We start from the raw sequence: 20,831 nt of genomic DNA on the forward strand, positions 1-20,831 counted from the left end.
TTTGAGACCATATTTTTATATTATAACTCAGAAACCCTGTCTATTAATCATTACACCAAAGTATGTGATTTTGAGGAGGACTTGCTCTAAATAATGGGAGAAAGTTTAGGTATTTTTTCCATAAAGTTCTCTTAGGCAATTAGGCTTAAACATCCAAAAATAATTGAAAAATTTGTGTTGAGATTTAATTGTGTCATTCATAGTTATGTAACTCATATTAACCTTAAATTATATAACTTTTTTCTTGGTATATTATAGTTCCCATGAGACATACCAGATGATAAAAATGCAAAGAAAGCTTCCACCATTCGTATACCCTCCCTCTACCACTCGCCCTACTTCCCTCTAGTTGGAGTGTGGATAATTAGCACCCTTCCCACTATTGCAGATCCTTAACAGTCTGCTAAAAATGCCCTTCTTATTCAACCTCAAATGGCTAGTCTGATTTAAATCACCTTTCTGACTGCAGCTGTACTTGACAGGCTTGCACCCTGGCCATCTCCCTTTACCTCAGTCACGCTCAACCCCACTTTGCCTCAGTTCCAACGCTATACCACCCTCAATGCCCTGCCCAAAACATACATGTGCACATCCCCATTCCCTAGCTTCACGGAACTCAAAGTTCCTTGAACAAGACATTTTTAAACACTTGCCTTTGCTCTTACTAGTTCCGTGCTCTTCCCGCTTTTCTCTGTTGTCAGCCTGGGAAAATAATATTTATCCCTCAAAGTGGCAACATCAATGTTACCTTCTCTGTGTGAAGCTTTTCCCACCTTCTCCAGGAGAGGCAGCGTTCATAACTTCCCTGCTGATTATCATATTATTCTCTTTATGTCTTTGGTATTATCATTAATACATTTAGTAATAGTTTGTTTGCTTTCTGCCTGTTTATTGTGCTCCTGATTGGAAGATCCTAGAAGGTTAAATCATTATGGGTGATTTTTTTCCCTTAGTTCGCATATATATAGTAGCTTCTTAATGAATTATATGATTTGTTACTGATACTGATAAATAACCTTTATTAAATGCATCCTGTGTCACAGGCACTGTGTTTGATGATTATAAGCATAATTTCATTTAATCCTCATACTTATCTTATGATACAGAGACAATTATTACCCCATTTTACAAATTAGGAAATTGAAGTTAAGAAAGGCAAAATAATATGAGTAGGCTAATACATTAGTAAAGGGATGGGGTCAAGACATGAACCCAGAACACCTGACTTGAGAGCTCATTCTGCCTTATGAGAATACCAGTAGGAACCATTCATTCATTCATTCATTCATTCTCTGAGGAGTACAACCAGAATGTACATTCTGTATTAGGACTATCCCTGAATGGCTAAAAAAGGAGGATATAAAAGATAAGCTGACACCAAAAGGTGAGTGAGATCACTTGGGAAAGGCTTGAGAGTTATTTGAAAAATCTCAGTTGATCACAGAAGGAAGCTCAAAGGAATCTGTTGTGTTCACTTCTGATAAAGTTAGGTTGAGAGAATGCTATACCTGGAAAAACAATGTTCACACATTGTTTTTGAAAAGTGGACAAGAAAAAGAGAGCCATTGTTTGGCTGAAGAACGATGTGGATCATCAAATGCCAGAACTACCCTCTTACAGAGGAGAAGACCAAAATCCAGATTAATTAATGTTTGCCCAAGGATACATAACTAATAAGTAACAGAACTTAGACTAGAACCCCAATTTCCTGAGTCCCAGTTCAGTGCCCTTTACACCACAGTGTTCTTTACATTAGAGTTGCTGTGTTCATGTTTGATGAAAAATGCTAGAACAAGGTAGAAATGAGTCTTTGAAGGAAACAGCTTGACACTTTTGGGACTGGCTAGCTTTTGCCTAAGACCTGCCTCTATTTTGGGGTTCTCAATTTGCTGAGAACTAAATACTGCCAGCCATACAAATCAAAAGGCATGGCTCTTTTTTAGCCTCCTAGGTCTGTGCATTCACTTCTCTGCTCTGCTTCCCGGGGCAAATTATCAGTTCATTTTTACTGGTCAGTTTGCACACAGGATTATATTAGCTCTTGTCTTAGCCCTTAGATGTCTGTTGGTTTGTCTCTGTTACCATAAATGTATAGTCTGTGCATTCAAGTTGGGAGAGGAGAGGGAAAAGAAAGAAATCTAACTCTGTACCAGCAAAAATTTCTAATACTGTTTCTTTCTGTTTGTCTTTCAGGGCGATGAGGAAGGACCCAGGTATGAACACATTATTGTTGCTTGTCTTTTCTCATGATTGAAGTAGAGTGACATTTGTGGCCTTTTAGTACTCCATGAAATATGGACAGCCAAAGAACAGCACAGGAAAGGGATCTCTATCTTAAGCCTGGGATTTGAAGATCTTATTTTGTAAGACTCCCATCTCCCTCTCATCTATGTCATTTCCTGCCTGTAACCTTAAGATAAAGGTAGACTTTGGCGTATATAATGACAGAAAGTTTGCTGTATTCTTTTGTACATTCAGAATACCGTGTTAAGAAGAATAGGCACTACATTTAAATGGTAATATAGTATCATTTTGATAATGGTAATGGTATCAGGTGAACTGACTAGATAAATTTTTGTATTGTTCTTTCTTGATTGGAATTGGATTGATTTTTTAAAATGGGTTCTAGATCTAGTATTCTTTATTTCTCATCTAAAATATCTTTGTGTCTGACCCAAGACACCTATATAATGAATCCTAGGATATAGGTATACAAAACTTTCTTTAGGAAAAAAAAAATGTTCCTTTGTGCTTCTGTATTGCCACAGTTGAATACGGTTTAAAGATGCATTTTATTATGGTCTCAGCCTGGCAGTGAACCTGGACTGTGGTTTACTCATCCTTCCTGTCATTCTCCTCAAGAAGTGAAAACAGACTTTGGGAAAAGCTACAGCTCTGTCATCAACACAATTGAGGAATATTTGTACAAAGTAAAATGCAATGTCCAGATGGGTCCCATCTGTCACATAGAATAAAGGGTTGTTAAGGCTGGGAAGTATCAGAATGGTCATCCAGGCCACTGCTATTCAAACTTTATTTTTAGCAGAAGCACCCTTTTTTCAAATGGACTTTAAGCAGGACCTCAATGTGTAAAAAGCATCTTTCCTCTTGCTAAAGTTGGGGCAGCATGCATTGGTGAACCTTCCCTCTTCATCACAGTAGACCCTGAGGAGCTTTTGCAGAGACCTAGCGTTCCTCATTTTGAAAATCACTATCAAGTCCCTCATTAAAAGAAGCTAAATGAATTGTCAAGGTTACCTTACTGGAAGCAGGATTTGACCCTTCTTTGTTTTGTTTGTTGTGTGTTTGCTTTTTACAAACCAACAAAAACAGTTTCCTCTCTATTTTCCTTTTTCTTCCCTGTATCCTGAACCTCTTTCTTAGTGCCAAATGTTGTCCCATATCTGCATCTCCTGGTGTGTTCTTGCCTTGGAAGCTATAGTTTTTAACATCTGCTCAGGAACCAGAAGATCCTATCCAGCCCCTTGTCTACTGTGGCTAAAGCCACAGGCACCCAACTTTAAAAGGCGGAGGCACCTTGCTTCAAACCCACAGGGTTTCAGGGAACCGCTTCAGAATCCATCTTCCAACCATTCTGAGGAACAGGCTTCTTCTGTGTTGTGGCTCTTTTCCTTCCTTTCTCATTCTTCACTCCCTTCCTTTTGTTCATTTAACATATATTTGTGACCTACTATGTGTCTGGCACTGTGCTACATCCTGGGCATATGATGGTGACTAAAGCAGACATAGTTCCTACTCTTGTAGATCCTAAGTCTAGTAGGAGAGGTAAACATATAACTGGGTAATTATGCAGTTGGGAATGTGTTCTGATAAGCTTAGGCTACTTTAGGAAGGGCTCCTAAGTTAGTCTTGGAGGATAAGGGGAGGCTTACCAGAAAAGGTTATATATAAACAGAGGTCTGAAAAGGGGAGAAGGCAGATGAAGGAGGAGCAGGGGTTGGTTGTTCTAGGTAGAGTAAACAAATTGTATACAAGCTCCAGACAAAAGAAGAGGGGAAGAAAGACAGCAGAGCCCAGATCCTTTAGGGCCTTATAGACTTCTTAAGGCATTTGATCACTATACTGAAGGCAGTGGGAAGCTAGTAAAGAATTTTAAACAGGAATTAACCTGAACAGGTTTGCATTTTAGAAGTGTCTCCTACCTACAGAATGGAAAATGCATTGGAGGTAGATCAAGAGCCTGGGAGACTTCCAGGCGCAGTGACGTGCACCTATAATTCCAGCTACTCAGAAGGCTGAGGTGGGAAGATTACTTTAACCCAGGAGTTTAAGAGCGGCCTGAGCAATATTATAAGACTCTGTCTCTAAAACTAAGTAAATAAAAAATAAATTTTAAAGATTGAATAATAAGGAAGAGCCTAGGAGACTAGTTAGACTAGGTTAGCAATGATGGGAGCCTAAATCAGTATCTTTTAGTTATTGTTCAGGTTTTCATCATTTTGCACAGACCTTTGGTTTAGACATACTTTAAACACTCCTTGGCCTTCCACCGTTTATCTCAAGATTAGTTCTAGCTCCTTAAAATCCAGTCCAGTCACAGCCCTAGACTTTCTTTGCCACAGAAAGAGTTCAAACAAGACCATGTTAAAGAAAATACCTTGGCAGAGGTAATATGCAGGCTCCACAGGATAGCAGTGACATTTCTGTCTTGGGAGAGCCGGATTAGGATGAACACACTCATCTTTATAGCCACATGTGAGAGTCAAACTTTGATGAGAAGAATACAAGGACCATATGAAGACATTAACTCCCTTAAAGGACCATATGAAGACATTAACTCCCTTAAAGATGCTATTCAGTGTGAGATACTGGTTTTGGAGTTTAATTGCAGATACCTTTGTATCATTTTGACAAGATAATTGAGAGGCATAGAGTTTCTTTCCTTGCAACCAAGATGTCAGGCTGTCTGCCTCAAGCCAGGCTGCTATGGAGGTCAGCAGGGAGTCCATTTGACTAGGACTTGACAGAACCCTTTTTGGTACAATAAGTACTCAAAGTGCATGTTCTGATTTGTCGGAGGAATTGTCACATTTTCTTTTTTAACCTTTAAATTCCTACTTGTTGGTTCCATTCACTTAATTCGTTTTGAACTACCATTTGGCTCAATTTATTCTGATTAACCCTTAGGGAAAATTGCCTTTGATCTGAAATTTTTCTCATTTATGATGTATACTTTACCATTTCAACAAGCCAAATAGAATTATGTTACAAAGGCTTCTGTATTGATGACAGTACTAAATGGGAATTCGATGTATAAGAAAGGCAGAAAGGAAGTGTGGGAGTCCCTATACAAGGGATGGATGAGAAGTGAAGCTGGAGACACTGAGTTCCAGTTCTTCGATCATTATGCCTGTGTCTACATTGCTAGCATTCTTTTCACACAGCCACCTCTCCACTGTCTACATAGAAGTCCAGAGAGAATTAGATTCCATCCAGTCTCCATGGTGGAAGGAAAAAAGAAAAATTCCTGTCCTATGGAAATATATTTGTCTATAATGAATCTTCCTCCTTTTCTACTAGCTGGAGTGTCTTGCTTTGTTTCCTCATTTCTTTCTGTTTTGATTTCCCAAGCTGTTTGATATGAGGGGACCAGATGTTGTGCTTTTAGTCATGTCTGTTCCTTGCCTGAATTTCATTGTACAGTTATTCTGCTAATTTACAATAATAATCATAGCTCCCATTTATTGACAGTTCATTATGTCCAGAGTCCTTTATATGTATTCTAATTTAAGCTGCATACAAACCCCATGATGTAGTTAGTATCCCACTTATCAAATGAAGAAGTTAATGCTTGGAGAGATTAACTTGCCTTAGATCACATGGCTAGTAAGTGGCAGAGCATGACTTGAATCTAGTGTGGCTTCAGAGCTTAACCACCACATGCTCTCAGCCACCATTTGGACTATCTCCAAAATGCCAGCATGCTTCTCTCTGTTACCCTATACGAAAGCCAAGAGGATTCACACACGGTCCTCAGAACATCACTTTGGTCTTGTTCCTCTAACCTGGGAGTTCTTTAATTGCTTTGACATTGAATTGCTGTGGCCTCTGTTTTCTGCAATTTGCTTCCCCTCTCAGACTCTGTCATTATAAAGGGAATGTCTTTGTTTCATTCTCACGCAGTATCCTCTGAGGGTTAGCAGAAAAAGGGGTGCTCCCTGGGGAGCAGCCGACCGAGCCTTCTTTTGACTCCACAGAATAGCTACCTGTGGCCTCTCGGTCTGGCAGATTACTCCTCAAGTCCATGATACACAGTCATACAGCTGGCAAGAATTCTTGGAGGGCATGGAGAAGCAAAAGTCCTAATAAGTAGGACATGTATATTAACTGCTGTGGAGTTTAAGAGGGTATCTTTGACTTTGGGAGGCCAAGGCAGGCAGATCATGAGGTCAGGAGATCAAGTCCATCCTGGCCAACATGGTGAAACCCCATCTTTACTAAAAATACAAAAATTAGCTTGGCATGGTGGCATGTGCCTGTAATTTCAACTAATCAAGAGGCTGAGGCAGGAGAATCACTTGAACCAGGGAGTGGGAGGTTGCAGTGAACCAAGATCATACCACTGCACTCCAGCTTGGCAACAGAGCGAGACTCTGTCTAAAAAAAAAAAAGGGTGTCTTTGAAGTCCAGAATATTTTTTTTTCTAAGCAAAAAAGCAATTTACACTTTTGGCAGCAATTTTCTGTCTTCTCTATGCTATTATGGGAGATCTTGCATTCACTCCCTCACAGATTGACTCCTCTACTCCTGCCGGAGCCTGCTGAGAAGTAATATATATTCGAGGAGAGGGGGTGGCAATAGGATCTGTTGGTGGAAAAGCTATTGTGTAGTGGGAGTAAGTCAGAGAGGGAAAAGACCCTTAAACTCTTGTGCTTAGAGAAGAAGGAGCAAGATCAGGATTAGATTTTGATTTGCTATTGAGGTTTTCTGTAATTTTTTTTTTAACCTAAGAGGAAAATGGCTTTTTAATAGTAACAGCCATACTTGGAACTTCTGTAGAATTTTTCATCTTCAAAGCTGGCTGTTATTCAGGCAAATAGCTCCCACTGAGATCAGTGTGAACCTGACCCATACTGATTCTGTGATCAAAGAGGAAGCACGTTCTGAAGGAGTAGGTGCTAAAGGAGAGTCAGCGGACCTAGCTTCTATTTTCGATTCTGTCTGTAATTGATTGTGTGACCTTGGGCAAGTCATTTAACCTCCTTGTACTCTATTTTTAGTTCCCTGTAAATACTAGCCTACCCCTCTCCACTCTTTCCTCCACCTAGTTTTGAGGATATCCTTGTGAGGAAGAATACAAGTCTTTTATCAAATATGGAGTGGAAACAACCTGCTTATAGATTCCGTCATTTGGTAGATTTCTTTTTTCTCAATTTTGTTTCTTTAAAAATTATCCTGGGTCTGTATGCTGGTTACTCTTTTCCCCCCTCTAAATGAATAACCATATGTTCTTAGATGTGGCATTTCTCTTTCTATTTAGGTTTTAGAGATAAAAGAGGACTAAGTTACTGATACACTTGGGTTTCTTCTGTCTTTTGATTGCAAATTTGTGGTTTGGTGTTGCCTTGTCTGAATTGCAGGAAGTCTATCTGGAAGCCGAAGAAAATGGTTGTGATACTTGTGACATGGAATGGAATTGTCAGGGCTGTTTATTATGCAGAGTGGGGTGCCAACATCTAAGTTGGTCTTCAGCATATAGAGTCTCTTAACTGTCGTGTTTCCCTATTATGCAGCTTGAGTGGATTTTATTTTTCCATGCTGATAAGGATGTTTATCCCCCACTTAAGCCAGGTGAAAGTTGAAGCCACACTACGCATTGTGCTGCCTGTCTATACCCGTAACATTCCTCCTTGCTAAAATTATTGATTTTCAGAAATTTGCCTGTAAGAGTCACAACTTTACTTTGTGCATGTTAGTATATTAACCAGAAAATCCATTCACAGATGGAAACTTCAGCTGAAGTTCCTCTAGCTTATTGCATCTGTTTCCAACTGGAAATGTTGATTAGAAGCAGCTTATATTTTTAACATACATCTACCTACTTCGTAATGCTAAGAGAAAAGGACCCAAGAGGAAGGGGCATAGATATCACTTTGCATGCTGTGATTTTACTCTAATCAACTTGTTTGCCATCCAGTACAGTAGTTATGATGGTTGGCAGGCTAACCTTGTTTATATATTTGGCCTCAGAACTTATCAGGATAACATTTCCCACTAGGAGCTCTATTCCCTAACCTCTCAGACGAGAAAGATTGCAGAGGAATTCTTTCTTTCAACAAAATCTTAGAGTGCCTAATGCCAGGCCCTCTCTGCTAGGCTTTGGGAATATGAAGATGACTAAGACTTTGTTCCTGCATTTAAAGATCTCAAAGTCTAGTTCGAAAGAGAGCTAAATAAACCATTGACTGATTGATTGATTGATTGATTGATTGCCAGAAACTTGCTCTGTTGCCTAGGCTAGAGTGTAATGGTATAATCACAGCTCACTGCAGCCTCAGTCTCCCTGGCTTAAGCAATCCTCCCAACTCATACTCCCACCCCCATTGGTGAGTAGCTGGGACAATAGGTGCATGTCACTATGCCTGGCTAATTCTTTTATTTTTTGTCGAGATTAGGTCTCACTTTGTTGCCCAGGCTGGTTTTGAACTCCTGGGGTCAAGCTATCCTCCTGATTTGGCTTCCCAGAGTGCTGAGAATACAGGCACGAGCTACCACATCTAGCCAACATTTAAATTTTATATTTAAGTGTAATATAATAATTATCATGATAAATTATCATAGAGAAGCATTGCATGCCAACTATATGTGAGGAAATATTTTAAACATTTATATATATTATCTGCTTCTCACAACAGTCCTAATAAGTGATTAATATATTATTTTTATTTCTCATTTGAATGAAAAAACTGAGTTGCAGAAAGGTTATACACTCATGAGGTCACACAGCTAAAAAGTGGTAGAGCCAACATTCAGACTCAAGTTTTCTAACTCCAGACTGCAGTTTCTTAACTACTGCAATATAATGATTCTCTGAAAAGCATGTTGGAAATACCATAGGCTCCAACTAACTCAGGATAAAGAATCAGAAAAGATAGCATTTCTTCTGGACCTTGACAAATGGATAGGTCTAGGCTTCTTCAGATGGAAAAAATAGGAAAGCTGTAAGCAAAGAGACCATTAAGTATAAAGGTTCAAGGAGTGAAAACAGGTGTGCTTCGGGGTAGAGAGGGAGGGAATGGTGAATAACTGCATGACTGGCCTGGGACAGGAGACGAGACTAGAAGGTGGGTTGAGTCCAGCTTGTAAAGGGTGAAATGTACCATGTTGAGACACCAAAACTTGTTACCGGTTTCTATTACACTTTACCTCTTGACTACAGCATTAATCTCTTATAGAAGAAGTGAACAGACTTCTGAATTTTACAGGTTTCTTCCTCTAGTCACATCTCATGATTTTTTATGGGTAAATTTCTTTCTTTATGTTTTTGTTTCCCTGTCAAAATATTACATCTTCTTAAACTTAAAGGACAAATAGGATTTGAAGCATTTAAAGTATTCCCCTTTTGCTCTTTTAGATGGAAAACTAAGCAACTGAGGTAAAGTAGTTGTAAAAGGGAGTTGTCTATTTGATTTGTATTTATTTTGATAGCTCCTACCTTCCTCTAATTTATTCTTTTTTTTTTCAACAACAACATGTTTATTACATAAAAGACACGCTGACACTCTATTCTGTTTCATCATTATGATCACTAATGTTGTTTGTGACTCACTAAAATGATTTCCTGGCCCATCAGTAGATTATAATCCATGGTTTAAAAAACCCGGCAGTACATTTTATGCTAACCTGCCATGGATACAGGTTTACCACTGTCCCTGATAACCTTGGTGTGAACTAGAAAAAAGTGCCCTTTCCTAAAGATGCTTAATTCCATCTGCCAAAAAATTGTCATAATGTGCTGACTTTGTGAGAGTAAGACACTACTGTCATATGCCAGAGAATGGTTGAAAATAAATAAGTAAAACTTGATGTCAACATTATGAATGGTGTCCCTAATAAATAATGATGTTGTAAGCACCGACACAAAACCAGATGACAAAATAGGTTGGAGATATTTGTTCAATGGATAAATTATCTCAGAGTAGCTGTATACCAGGGATTTGTGACAGCTCTTTTGCCTTCTTAGGCCCTTTCTGCTCATTTCCCTATTGGAGTAGCCAGATAAAATACAGAACATCCATTTTAACTGGAATTTCAAATAAACAACAAAAAAAATTTAATATGAATATGTGCTACACAATATTTGGAATATACTCATGCTAAAAATATTCATTATGTATTTCAAAATTGCTAAATGACTACATCTTAAATGTTCTTAACACAAAAAATAAGTATGTGAAGTCATGGATATATTAATTAGCTTAACATAATTGTTCCACAATATTTACACATATCAAAATATCACATTGTATCCTATAAATATATACAATTATTTGTCACTAACATTTAAAATTAAGAAATAGTTAAAAACACTGGCTGTTCTCTGAAATTTAAATTTAACTTGGCATCCCGTATTTTTATTTTTATTTCTTCTTCAATATTTATTTTAAGTTCAGGGGCACATGTGCCGAATGTGCAGGTTTGTTACATAGGTAAACGTGTGCCACGCTGGCTGCACAGATCATCCCATCCCTTATTAAGCCCAGCATCCATTAGCTCTTATTCCTCCCACCCACAACCCTCTGACAGGCACCAGTGTGTGTTGTTCCCCCCATGGGTCCATGTGTTCTCATCATTCAGCTCCCACTTGTAAGTTCCTATGTTAGTTTGCTGAGGATAATGGCTTCCAACTTCATCCATGTCCATGAAAAGGACATGATCTCATTCTTTCTATGGCTGCATAGTAATCCATGGTGTATGTAAACCATATTTTCTTTATCCAGTCTGTTATTGATAGGCATTTGGGTTGATTCCATGTCTTTGCTATTGCAAATATTGCTGCAGTGAATACATGCATGCATGTATCTTTTTATAACAGAATGATTTATATTCCTGCAGGTGTATACCCAGTAATGGGATTCCTGGGTCAAATGGTATTTCTGGTTAGGTCTTTAAGGAATTGCCACACTGTCTTCCACAATGATTGAAGTAATTTACACTCCCACCAACAGGTTTTTCTCTGCAACCTTGCTGCAATCTGTTATTCTGACTGGCATGAGATGGCATCTCATTGTGGTTCTGATTTGTATTTCTCTAATGCTCAATGATGTTGAGCTTTTTTGTGTTTGTTGGCTACATGTATATCTTCTTTGGATAAGTATGTGTTCATGCCTACTTTTTAATGGGGCTGTTTGTTTTTTTCTTGTAGATGTAAGTTCCATGTAGACTGTAAATATTAGACCTTTGTCAGATGGATAGATTGGAAAAACTTTTTCCTACCTTCCTCTAATTTGAAGTCAAGTTTGGAAAGCACAGTAAGTCCTCACTTAACATCATTCATAGGTTCTTGGAAACATCAGCGTTAAGTGAAATGATGTATAAAGAAACCAATTTTACCATAGACTAGTTGATATAAGCAAGAAAGATTAATAAAACAAGTAAGACAATTATTTATTCAGTTATTCCAGTTCAGAGTCATGTGTGGCTGGAACAGCTCAGGGCACAAGGTGGGAACCTCCCCTGGCCAGGTTTCATGGCCGGCTGCACTCACACCCACACTCACTCAGTCTATGACAATCTAGACACACCAGTTTACCTAAGGTGCACATCTTTGAGATGTGGGAGGAAACCACAGTACTTGGAGGAAACCCACATAGACATGGGAGAAAGTGCAAACACTACACACAGTGGCCAGGGCTGGGTATTCCCCCCCAACTTTCTTTTCCTAATCAACATTATAAAAAAACAATGCTAAATGAAATTACTCTATTCAAGGACCTGCTGTAGTTTAGTTCCTTCTAAATTAATGGAGAAAAGCAATGTTAAAGTACCATCTTCCAAACAGATTTAAGGACATAGAGGTTTTACTTAAAAGGTAATCAAACAATTAAATTGATGTGAAGGAATGCCGCATTGGTTAGATCCAGTGCTGAGGAGTCTAGCTGCACCTAATTCTCTTCTTCCTTACTTGTCTTCATAGCTATTTTGCTCTAGCACTAAGCAGAATGGATTTTAGGAAGTCACACAACTTTAGTCTATGTTTTAAGAATAACTAAATTTGATGTCCTTAGTTATGCCCCTCCTCCCCAACCTGTGGACAGCCACAGCAAAATTGTTGTTGGTGGTATCTTTTTCGTTTTAGGAGAAACCTGCTGGTCTTAAGCATCTTGTCACATTTATTCCCAGTGAGAGGCAGGCAAGAGGTCAGTAATTCCATTTTCCCAACAGCTTTCAAGGATTCTTCCCTTTTTTTTTCTTTGTAGCTCTATGTCACTGAACTGCAGTCACCTCTTTATCCAGAAACTGAAGCAGCGGGCATCTGTAACTCATGCTGGCAGCACATACTCAGGGAGTTTTCTGTTTGTTTTTTTTTTCTTTTCAAGATAATGTGAAGTTCTAGAGTCAGTGAGTGTAGATTTACTTAAAATTAGAACTGTAGGGAGGTGGCTTCAGAACTTTAAGAAAAGTAGCCAAAGACTGAGTTAAAACTGGGGTACCCTAAATAGTGGGGTTTTACCATGAGGCAAATTCATGTGCCTATCCTTGTTTACACCCAGGACCTAAACATGAGTAGTTGCAGGTTCATAAAATAAATAATTTCTCATCTATAAGCTGGGGTTCCAACGAGGAAAAACATGCCTTACTCCTTCTTAGCACCACTACCAGTTGTTCCCTGTAGGTTTGCAGTGTGGTTGTAAAATGAAAACGTATTTTGTTTTCTTGGTGAGTACATGTCTTATCCTCTGGTTTCATCATTTCTATTTAGAGGGAAGTGAGATTAAGCATGAGAAAAACAGTGCAGAGAGGGAGGAGCTGACAGAGTTGCAGCAAAAGCAGGGAGAGAGGCATTTCTCAGCTGCCCCTGGCTGCTAGATGCGTCTTGGTCTAGATACTGTGGGACAGCTGCTATTTTCTCCCACCTGTACAGGTATTATTATCTCTTATACAAGGACTAATTAAAACTGACTAAGCTGCCATCTTTTCCCTAACTTTCAGGATTATCCAGGGTTAATAGTTAACCAGCAGTAATACCTGACTATATATTGAGCATTAACTATGAGCTAGATCTACATATATAATTTCAAAGTTTTAAAACAACTCTGTGAGGACAGTTATACTAACCCCATTTTTGTTTGTGTATATGAAGACATTGATACTACAAGAAGTTAAGTGACTAAGCCATGATCACACAGTTAGAAAGTGATTCAACCAGGATTAAGAACCCAGATCTATCAGGATTAAAATTCTATGCTTCCAACAATTATGCTATACTGCCTTTGTCAGAAGATGGAAGATTCCTATCTTCCAACCTTTTGGCCAGGAATAAGTGAAACTGATGGATGGAATTCTGACAAGCCAACAGGGATTTGTTACTTTTTTGAGAAAATTTTTTCATTATCTTTGTTGAATGTCAACAAGCAGTTTGTCTGAGAAGAAAGTTTAGGTGGGAGTTGCCAGGAAAGTGTCTAAGGTGGAATGAACTTCTCTCCCCAGACAGGTAAACATTAGTTTACTCACTGGCTTTTATGGAGCCCACAACTGCCATTGCCTCTTCTGAAAGAGCCACTGTTCACCAAGTGGCAGGTGCAGGGCAACTGTTACCATGGCAACGGCAGGAGAGGCTAGCAGTTTAATTCTAGAACTGATAATTAGCTGAGGGGTATGGTGTGGGGTGGGGAGAAAATGGGGGGATAATTGTTGCAGGAGGGAAAACTTAGCAATTACCGGCAAGCAGCATAGACGAAAAGGCCAGGCACAGATGCTCCAGCCCAGCATGCTCCTAGCTTTTAGCACTCATCCCCTCAGGTTAGGAATTTTTGATACACTAAAATGAAGGGTTGAATCCCTAGCCAACTAAGTCTCTTTAAGGAATCACCTGAGGAAAGAAGATTGTCACATAGGCTGTGAAAAGAAATACAAGGGGCCATATGAATGACTACCCTAAATTATACCACTCACCCAGAAGCAACCCAGAAATGCATCTAAACTCTGCAGGAAGGATTCATACTGGTGATAAAATAGGACCCATAAAGCATACTTGTTATGGGTGTCTACTTCTTTGGATTGAATGGGAGAAATTGGCTTATTAGAAAATAAAAAGAAGACTCCAGGAGGTGATGAACTTGTTTAGGTACTTAATCATCATAGCTATTAGTCCATCAACCTTTCAGAGACTACATTAATGAAAATAGCTAGCACTCACATGGATGATTATCTATCTCATTTAATCTTCAAAACAATTTAGGAAGAAGATGTTATTAATATTCTCATAACAGACTCAGAGATGTTCAGTACCTTGACCAAGGTCATAGAGCTAGTAAGTTAATGTACTGAGTCTTATCCTATTGAGTTGTATTTTAAAATAGAAAATATAGAGAAATCATGGTCCCAGTCTAGAATAAAACAGACTTAAGCAGATATAAACAATTTATAATAAAAAGGAAAATATTTTCTAGTAAAATAAGGTTAGCTGCAAAATAAAATATCCTGAATGAGCAATATTGGAGAATATCCTTTTCTTTTGAGATCTGTCAGGCCCATAGCTCAAGATTAGCTCTAGGTCCCAAGCCCTGATCAGGTGAGTAATGTGAGTCATGATTCTTTCCTGACTTGGTTCTGTGGCTCAGGTGGGTTAAAACTCAGAAGAAGAGGTAACTTGTTGAATGAGGCTGTCCAAAGCTCATCTAATGATCTGTTAGAACCTAACTTCCATGATGTATGTATTTCTCACGTGAAAAAGCCATAACGTACAGCAAGACTTCCTTGTATTCCTCAGTGTGTGTGTGTGTATGTTAGAGGGTGAGAGAGAGAGACAGACAGAAACAGAGATTTTACTTTGAAACAGTGAGTCTCAGTGGGAGCAGAAACATGGCATTCATTTGGCAGAGTTTATAGAGCACCTGCTTCATTCTAGCATTGTCCTTGGTGCTAGGGATACAACTTTAGAGAAAACATTCAAAGTCTTGGCCTTCAAAGAACGTATGCTCTAGAATCTTAAGAAAAGGTAGAGGAAGGTAATTGATGTGTAATTTAAAAACACATTTTAAGAAGACTGTTAGTCCTTCTTTCAAAATCTATTATAGAAAATAAAACTTAGTCCTTCTGGCTGGTAGGAAAATAAAATATACAAAAGTTAGAATAAGAGAGCAGTACAGGCCAGGCTCTATGGCTCACTCCTATAATCCCAGCACTTTGGGAGGCCTAGATGGGTAAATTGTTTGAGGCCAGGAGTTCCAGACCAGGCTGGCCAACATGACAAAACCCTATCTCTACTAAAAAACAAAAATTAGTGAGGCATGTTGGCACACTAATTCCAGCTACTCAGGAGGCTGAGGCACCATAATTGCTTGAACCCAGGAGGTGGAGGTTGCAGTGAGCAAGATTGCGCCACTGCACTCCAGCCTGGGTGACAGAACAAGACTCTGTCTCAAAACAAACAAAGATAGTAGAGGTTGATAATCACTATTTAAAACTGTGAGCTTACCCTTGATTTTCCAAAGCTTTGACAAATTAATAAGTTGATACTGCCTTTGCAAGGGAAAAAATTAATACCAAAATTTGGGAGCTTGACTGACACAGTAATTATGCTGGAAAATGTAATTTTACTTCCATAATAGAGATGGGATTATTTCAAGAAGATCTCATTAATGTGCTGTTCATCAACAAAAAGCAGTGTAACCTTTCTTTATTAGATTAATGCAGGGTTGTGATGCAAAGGCTGTTGGAATATTTCTCAGCTCTTTGTTCTAAGAAAATAAGGTAAGTACTGTCTTAAAGACTAGATATGGAAATTAAAATCATTGAAAACAGAAAAACAGTGTGACCACCCATTCCAAAATCTCCATGAGCCTTCTGTCATTTCTATAAAATTCATTCATTTATCCATTTATAACACAAATTTTATCAAGTGTCTACTATGTGCTAGGTAGTGCTAGATGTTGGAGCGATAATAGAAAGCAAAACCAAATGCAGTCCTTGCTTTCATGGCGCTTATTACATGGTGAATGGTCTCTACTCCACATTTCAGGGGCATATATTCTGCGTCTGCTCAACTCACATTAAAGAATCAGCAGCCTACTAAAAGATGCATGTCACTTGGAACTGTAAATGGAAATCTCCCTTGCAGGGCTTTCTAGACATATTAGACTAAACACAATTTTAGTTGTCAGTTTTTCCTTCTAAACTAGGGTTCCATGGTCCACTAACTTTGGCAAAGTCTACCCTCTTGGAGTTCCACAAGTATCATGATGACTTTGAACAGCCTTGTGATAATGAAATACGTTTATATTGTTTAACCTGACATTCCCAAATGTATTGACCATAAGACTCTTTTAACCCCTATCACATAAATATTCTTTATAAACTATGTTCCTCAAGATATACTATGATGAGTACTGCTTTTTCTCTGCTAGATGTGGGACTTATTGCTAATGACTGACATGCAGAAAGAGGGTATAAAAAATGTGGAGCTATTTCCTTAGTTGAAATCATCTCTTCACCATACTTTGGGACTTCTAGGATATTTCCCTGTATTAATGTAATTTATCTGTACCACAATTAAAAGTATACCTATTAGGGATATAGAAAATGAAGCTAATACACATTCCTGGGAAATAGAGCTGCTCAGATTTTTTTTAAATTGCCATAAAAAACTTGGATGTACATAATTCCATTTAAAAATATATCACCATAAATAAGTTTTGTGTTCTTTTCATCTTAATAATGTGATTTTTCCCCTATTTTTAATAACAAAGCAGTGGTACCACTATATAACAAGCACCCAGCACATTGTCTAGCACAGAGTAGACACTCCAATCTTGGTTAAATGAATGAATGAATCAGATGGTGACAAGGAACATTACTAAATATAAAGCAATGCAGAACAATTACATTGTTCCAGTTTTAAGTCATTGCATGTCTTGATAGTGCCTCTAACATCTAAAAGCTAATACATGTTTACCACATGTTGGAGGAAACCAAGAAGATACTCTGCAAACCTTAAGTACTGCATCTAAGGAATAGTAATTTTTTTTTCATCAATGATCATGGAATTGCTTTAACATTCTGTGTGTGAGAAATTTCTCTAATATGGCCAGGCCTTGATGCCAAATGAATTACACACTAGGATCACAGTATCTGACTAAAGGCCAAGAGAGAAGGGCAGAGAAACCAGGATATTAGGCTTTCATTAGAACCTCTCGCTGTCTCAATTTTTTCATCAGCCATATAGGAGCAATAGTACCTACTCTGTATTAAGAATCAAGTAATGATAGTACATAAGAAATACAAATAAGAAGTGTAAATTGTATCCTTCAAAAGTGTAAAGTGCTAAACAAGTGAAATAAGATTGGATGAAGTAAAGGTAACTTTTTTATAATGGTATCTGTTAAGACATAATTGTATTTACAACCTGAGGCTTAAATATGAGTCATTTAAACATTTACCAGAAATAACAAAGGAGACAAGAAAATTGACCTTGATTCAGCAGCTTTACAATTTACAGGATGTACAGAGACATCTCATTTACTTATTTGTCAATCCTGAGAGGTGGTTTTGCTATTTCCATATTACACAGATGAGGAAACTGAATGAGTGTAAGTGACTTGTCCAAGTTTGCCCAGCTAGAACTGAAAGTGGCAAGAGTGAGGACTTAGAGTTAAGACCTTCCTGCCTTACATCCTATGGCCTAGCTCTCCTGGATACTTTTGTTCAAAACATAACTCTTGTTTTCTCCTCTGTCCTCCAAATTCTTCTACCCTTTACCTTCTTAGTAAATGACATTACTCTGTCTCAGGCCAGTAGCCTAGGAATTATCCCCAATATCTTTCTTTTTTCTTTGCATTCCATATCCAGTTAATCAGCAAATCCTGCCAGATTTATCCTAAATATATATCAAATATAGAGACTTCTCCCACCTCCATCCCAGTTTCCTAGTCTATGCCATATAATTCCCTCCAAGAATCCTAGTGCCTTCTTGTTGCCACTCTTACTCATTCTTTCCCCTGACAGACCTCCCATTCCATTCTTCACATAGAAGCTAGCATGAACTTTTAGGATACAAAGAAGATCATATAATTCTCCCCATCAGAACACTGCAGTATGAATTATATTGTGTCTGGAATTTGTGTCAGAATAACCTGGGGATAAGGGGAACTATAAAGTCTCAGAAAACAAGGCTCCCACCTACCTCTCTCCTTCCTCATGCCCCATTGCTCACCTTAGCCACATTGTTTTCTTCCTCTTCTTCAGAGGTCAAGTTATTTCCTATCTCAGGGCCTTTGTGCTTATGTTCCCCTCTTCAGGAATGCTCATACCCGGATCTTCACATGGCTCTTTCTCTCGCTTCACCCAGGCCTCTGCTGAAATATTACTTCTTTAGTATAATATTCCTGACTGTGCTTTGGTTTTCTGCATAAACTTGCCACTTGCATGAAAGTGTATTATATATTTAACTTTTTTTGTTTCTGTTCCACTAGAACATAAATGTAATAAGGATAAAAAATTTTGGCCATTTCACAACTGTATTCTCTAGAATATAACAGGCATTATTTTTGAATAAGCAAATTGCTTTGCAAACCCTGTTTTCTAAGTGAAGAAAACCCTGATTTGGAATAGGAAAGCCTTAGATTCACTGGATTACATTCCCAGTTTGTCACCTTGTGCAGGTCATTTGCCTTGAGCAGTTATTTGTGATTCTGCTTTTGTTATTTACGCAACGGGGATAAGAAGGTGATATAATTGGGAGGGAATTAAATGAGCAACTGTTTATGAGTCCTTTGAAAATAGTAAGGTGTTATAGACATGGATGAGAAAGCCTGTATGTGGGCCCAATTCCCCTCTAAGACAGCACCTGTAGGGTATCTATACAGACCTATTTCTTCAGTGTTTCTCTGCAGCTCTGTACCCTCACAGCTTGGCTGAGATTCCACTCTGCCAGTGTTAGAATCCCAAGCTTAGGACCTGCATTCATTTTCAGACTCTAGCCTAAAGAATAACTTGTCCAAGCCATATGGTTACCAAATAGCTTTGGGAAATAATGCTTATGGGTCATAATTTTTGCTAGGAACCAATATTAGACCATGTAGGGGCAGCTTTCTTAGGCAGGACTACCTTAATGACAGGCAAGTATTCTCTTGCTTCTTTTCAATCTTGTTTCGCTTCTAGAACATGCAAATTTTGCTTAAGTAAATGAGTAGCATTGTTATTACTAAAACCACATCCATCCTAATGCTGTTTGGAATGAGAATGTAGTTGCCAAATTTATTTATTTTTTTTTTTGAGATGGAGTCTCACTGTGTCACTGAGCAGGTTGGAATGCAATGGCACAATCTAGGCTGCCTGTAACTTCTGCCCCCCGGGTTCTAGTGATTTCCCTGCCTCAGCCTCCCAATTAACTGGCACTACAGGCACGTGCCACCACACCTGGCCAATTTTTGTATTTTTAGTGGAGACAGGGTTTTACAATGTTGGCCAGGCTGGTCTCGAACTCCTGACCTTGAACCCAGGAGGCCAAGGTTGCAGTGAGCTGAGATCATACCGCTGCACTCCAGGCTAGGTAACTGAGCAAGACTCTATCTCAAAATAAAAAAAAGAAAAAAATAAATTTATTGAATACTTCCTAAGTGACTAATGAGTGCTAAGGATTTTACATATGAGTATTAGCTTGGGCCTTGAGACTGTGTTCGAGATAATCTTTTCTTTCTTTAGTAATCTTTACTAATCTTGTAGTGGTTGTACAAAAGAGAGACATGCTAGTGTTATTGTAGTTAAAGGGAAATTATTGGCGAAATCCTTAGGTAAGTAAACAGAGAATCACGTGGGATTCCTTGCAGTATGCAGGGAAACATTCCGGATATAGTACAAAACAGGTACCCAGTATCCATGCTGCCTGCAGTTAACTCTAGTGCCTGGCTATTATGGAGACTCACTGCCCATCTCCTCTTTACCTGTACACCTCCTACCTTTCTCTCAAGGTCCCATTTAGTTGCCTCTTTTTTCCATCAGTCCATCTTTGATCCTTCAGTCTTTGTCGTTTATTCTTGTATTTTTTAAAATTAATTTTTTAGGTTCATAGATAAAATTGTGTATTTATATAGTACAACATGATGTTTTGAAGTACGTATACATTGCTGAATGGTTAAATCTAGTTAATTGGAGAACGATCCAAGATGGCTGATTGCTAACATCTCAGGATTGCAGCTCCCAGTGAAAGCGCAGAGAACGAGAGGATGCCACACTCTCAGACAAATTTTGGTCGCTCATGGAGCAGAGGATTCCCAGTTGAGGAGCTGCACGGGTCGCCAGCGCAACTCTTATGGCTGACGCAGCGGTTTCGCATGCACCTCGGTGCGGCAGCTCTCGGTGCAGAGTAAACGGGACTGGTTCCCCTTCTGACCGAGGTTTGGAGGAGCCACATGGGTCACCAGCGTGACTCTTGTGGCCGGTGCAGTGGTTGTGCTGGCACCTCGTCGCGGCAGCTCTTGGTGCAGAGTAAACGGGACTGGTTCCCCTTCTGACCAAGGTTTGGAGCTCTGGGAAGGCAGAGTCGCCTATTACGGACTCAAGAAGGAAGCCAGACTGGAGATTCCCAGGCAGAAAAGCACCATCAGTCTTAACGCCGCTGTTTTGGCTGGCGCGGTGGGTTGCTCATATTT

General features: G+C 38.9%; 1 protein-coding gene and 1 long non-coding RNA gene across 3 annotated transcripts in view; one reads left to right on the top strand and one right to left on the bottom strand.

Moving 5' to 3' along the window:
• The window catches only part of TRIM44 (tripartite motif containing 44), a 144,843-nt gene that overhangs the window by 79,726 nt on the left and 44,286 nt on the right, over nt 1–20,831 (top strand). For both annotated transcript variants that reach the window (XM_002755180.6, XM_054240757.2), the window contains exon 4: nt 2,194–2,213. In XM_002755180.6, coding sequence (XP_002755226.1) covers nt 2,194–2,213 — 20 coding nt within the window. The remainder of the gene's footprint in view (nt 1–2,193; nt 2,214–20,831) is intronic.
• Nucleotides 1–20,831, bottom strand: part of LOC118145483 (uncharacterized) — a 196,318-nt gene that overhangs the window by 23,241 nt on the left and 152,246 nt on the right. The window lies entirely within an intron of this gene.

Source organism: Callithrix jacchus, chromosome 10 (assembly GCF_049354715.1).
Source record: "Callithrix jacchus isolate 240 chromosome 10, calJac240_pri, whole genome shotgun sequence".
Lineage (NCBI taxonomy): Eukaryota > Metazoa > Chordata > Mammalia > Primates > Cebidae > Callithrix > Callithrix jacchus.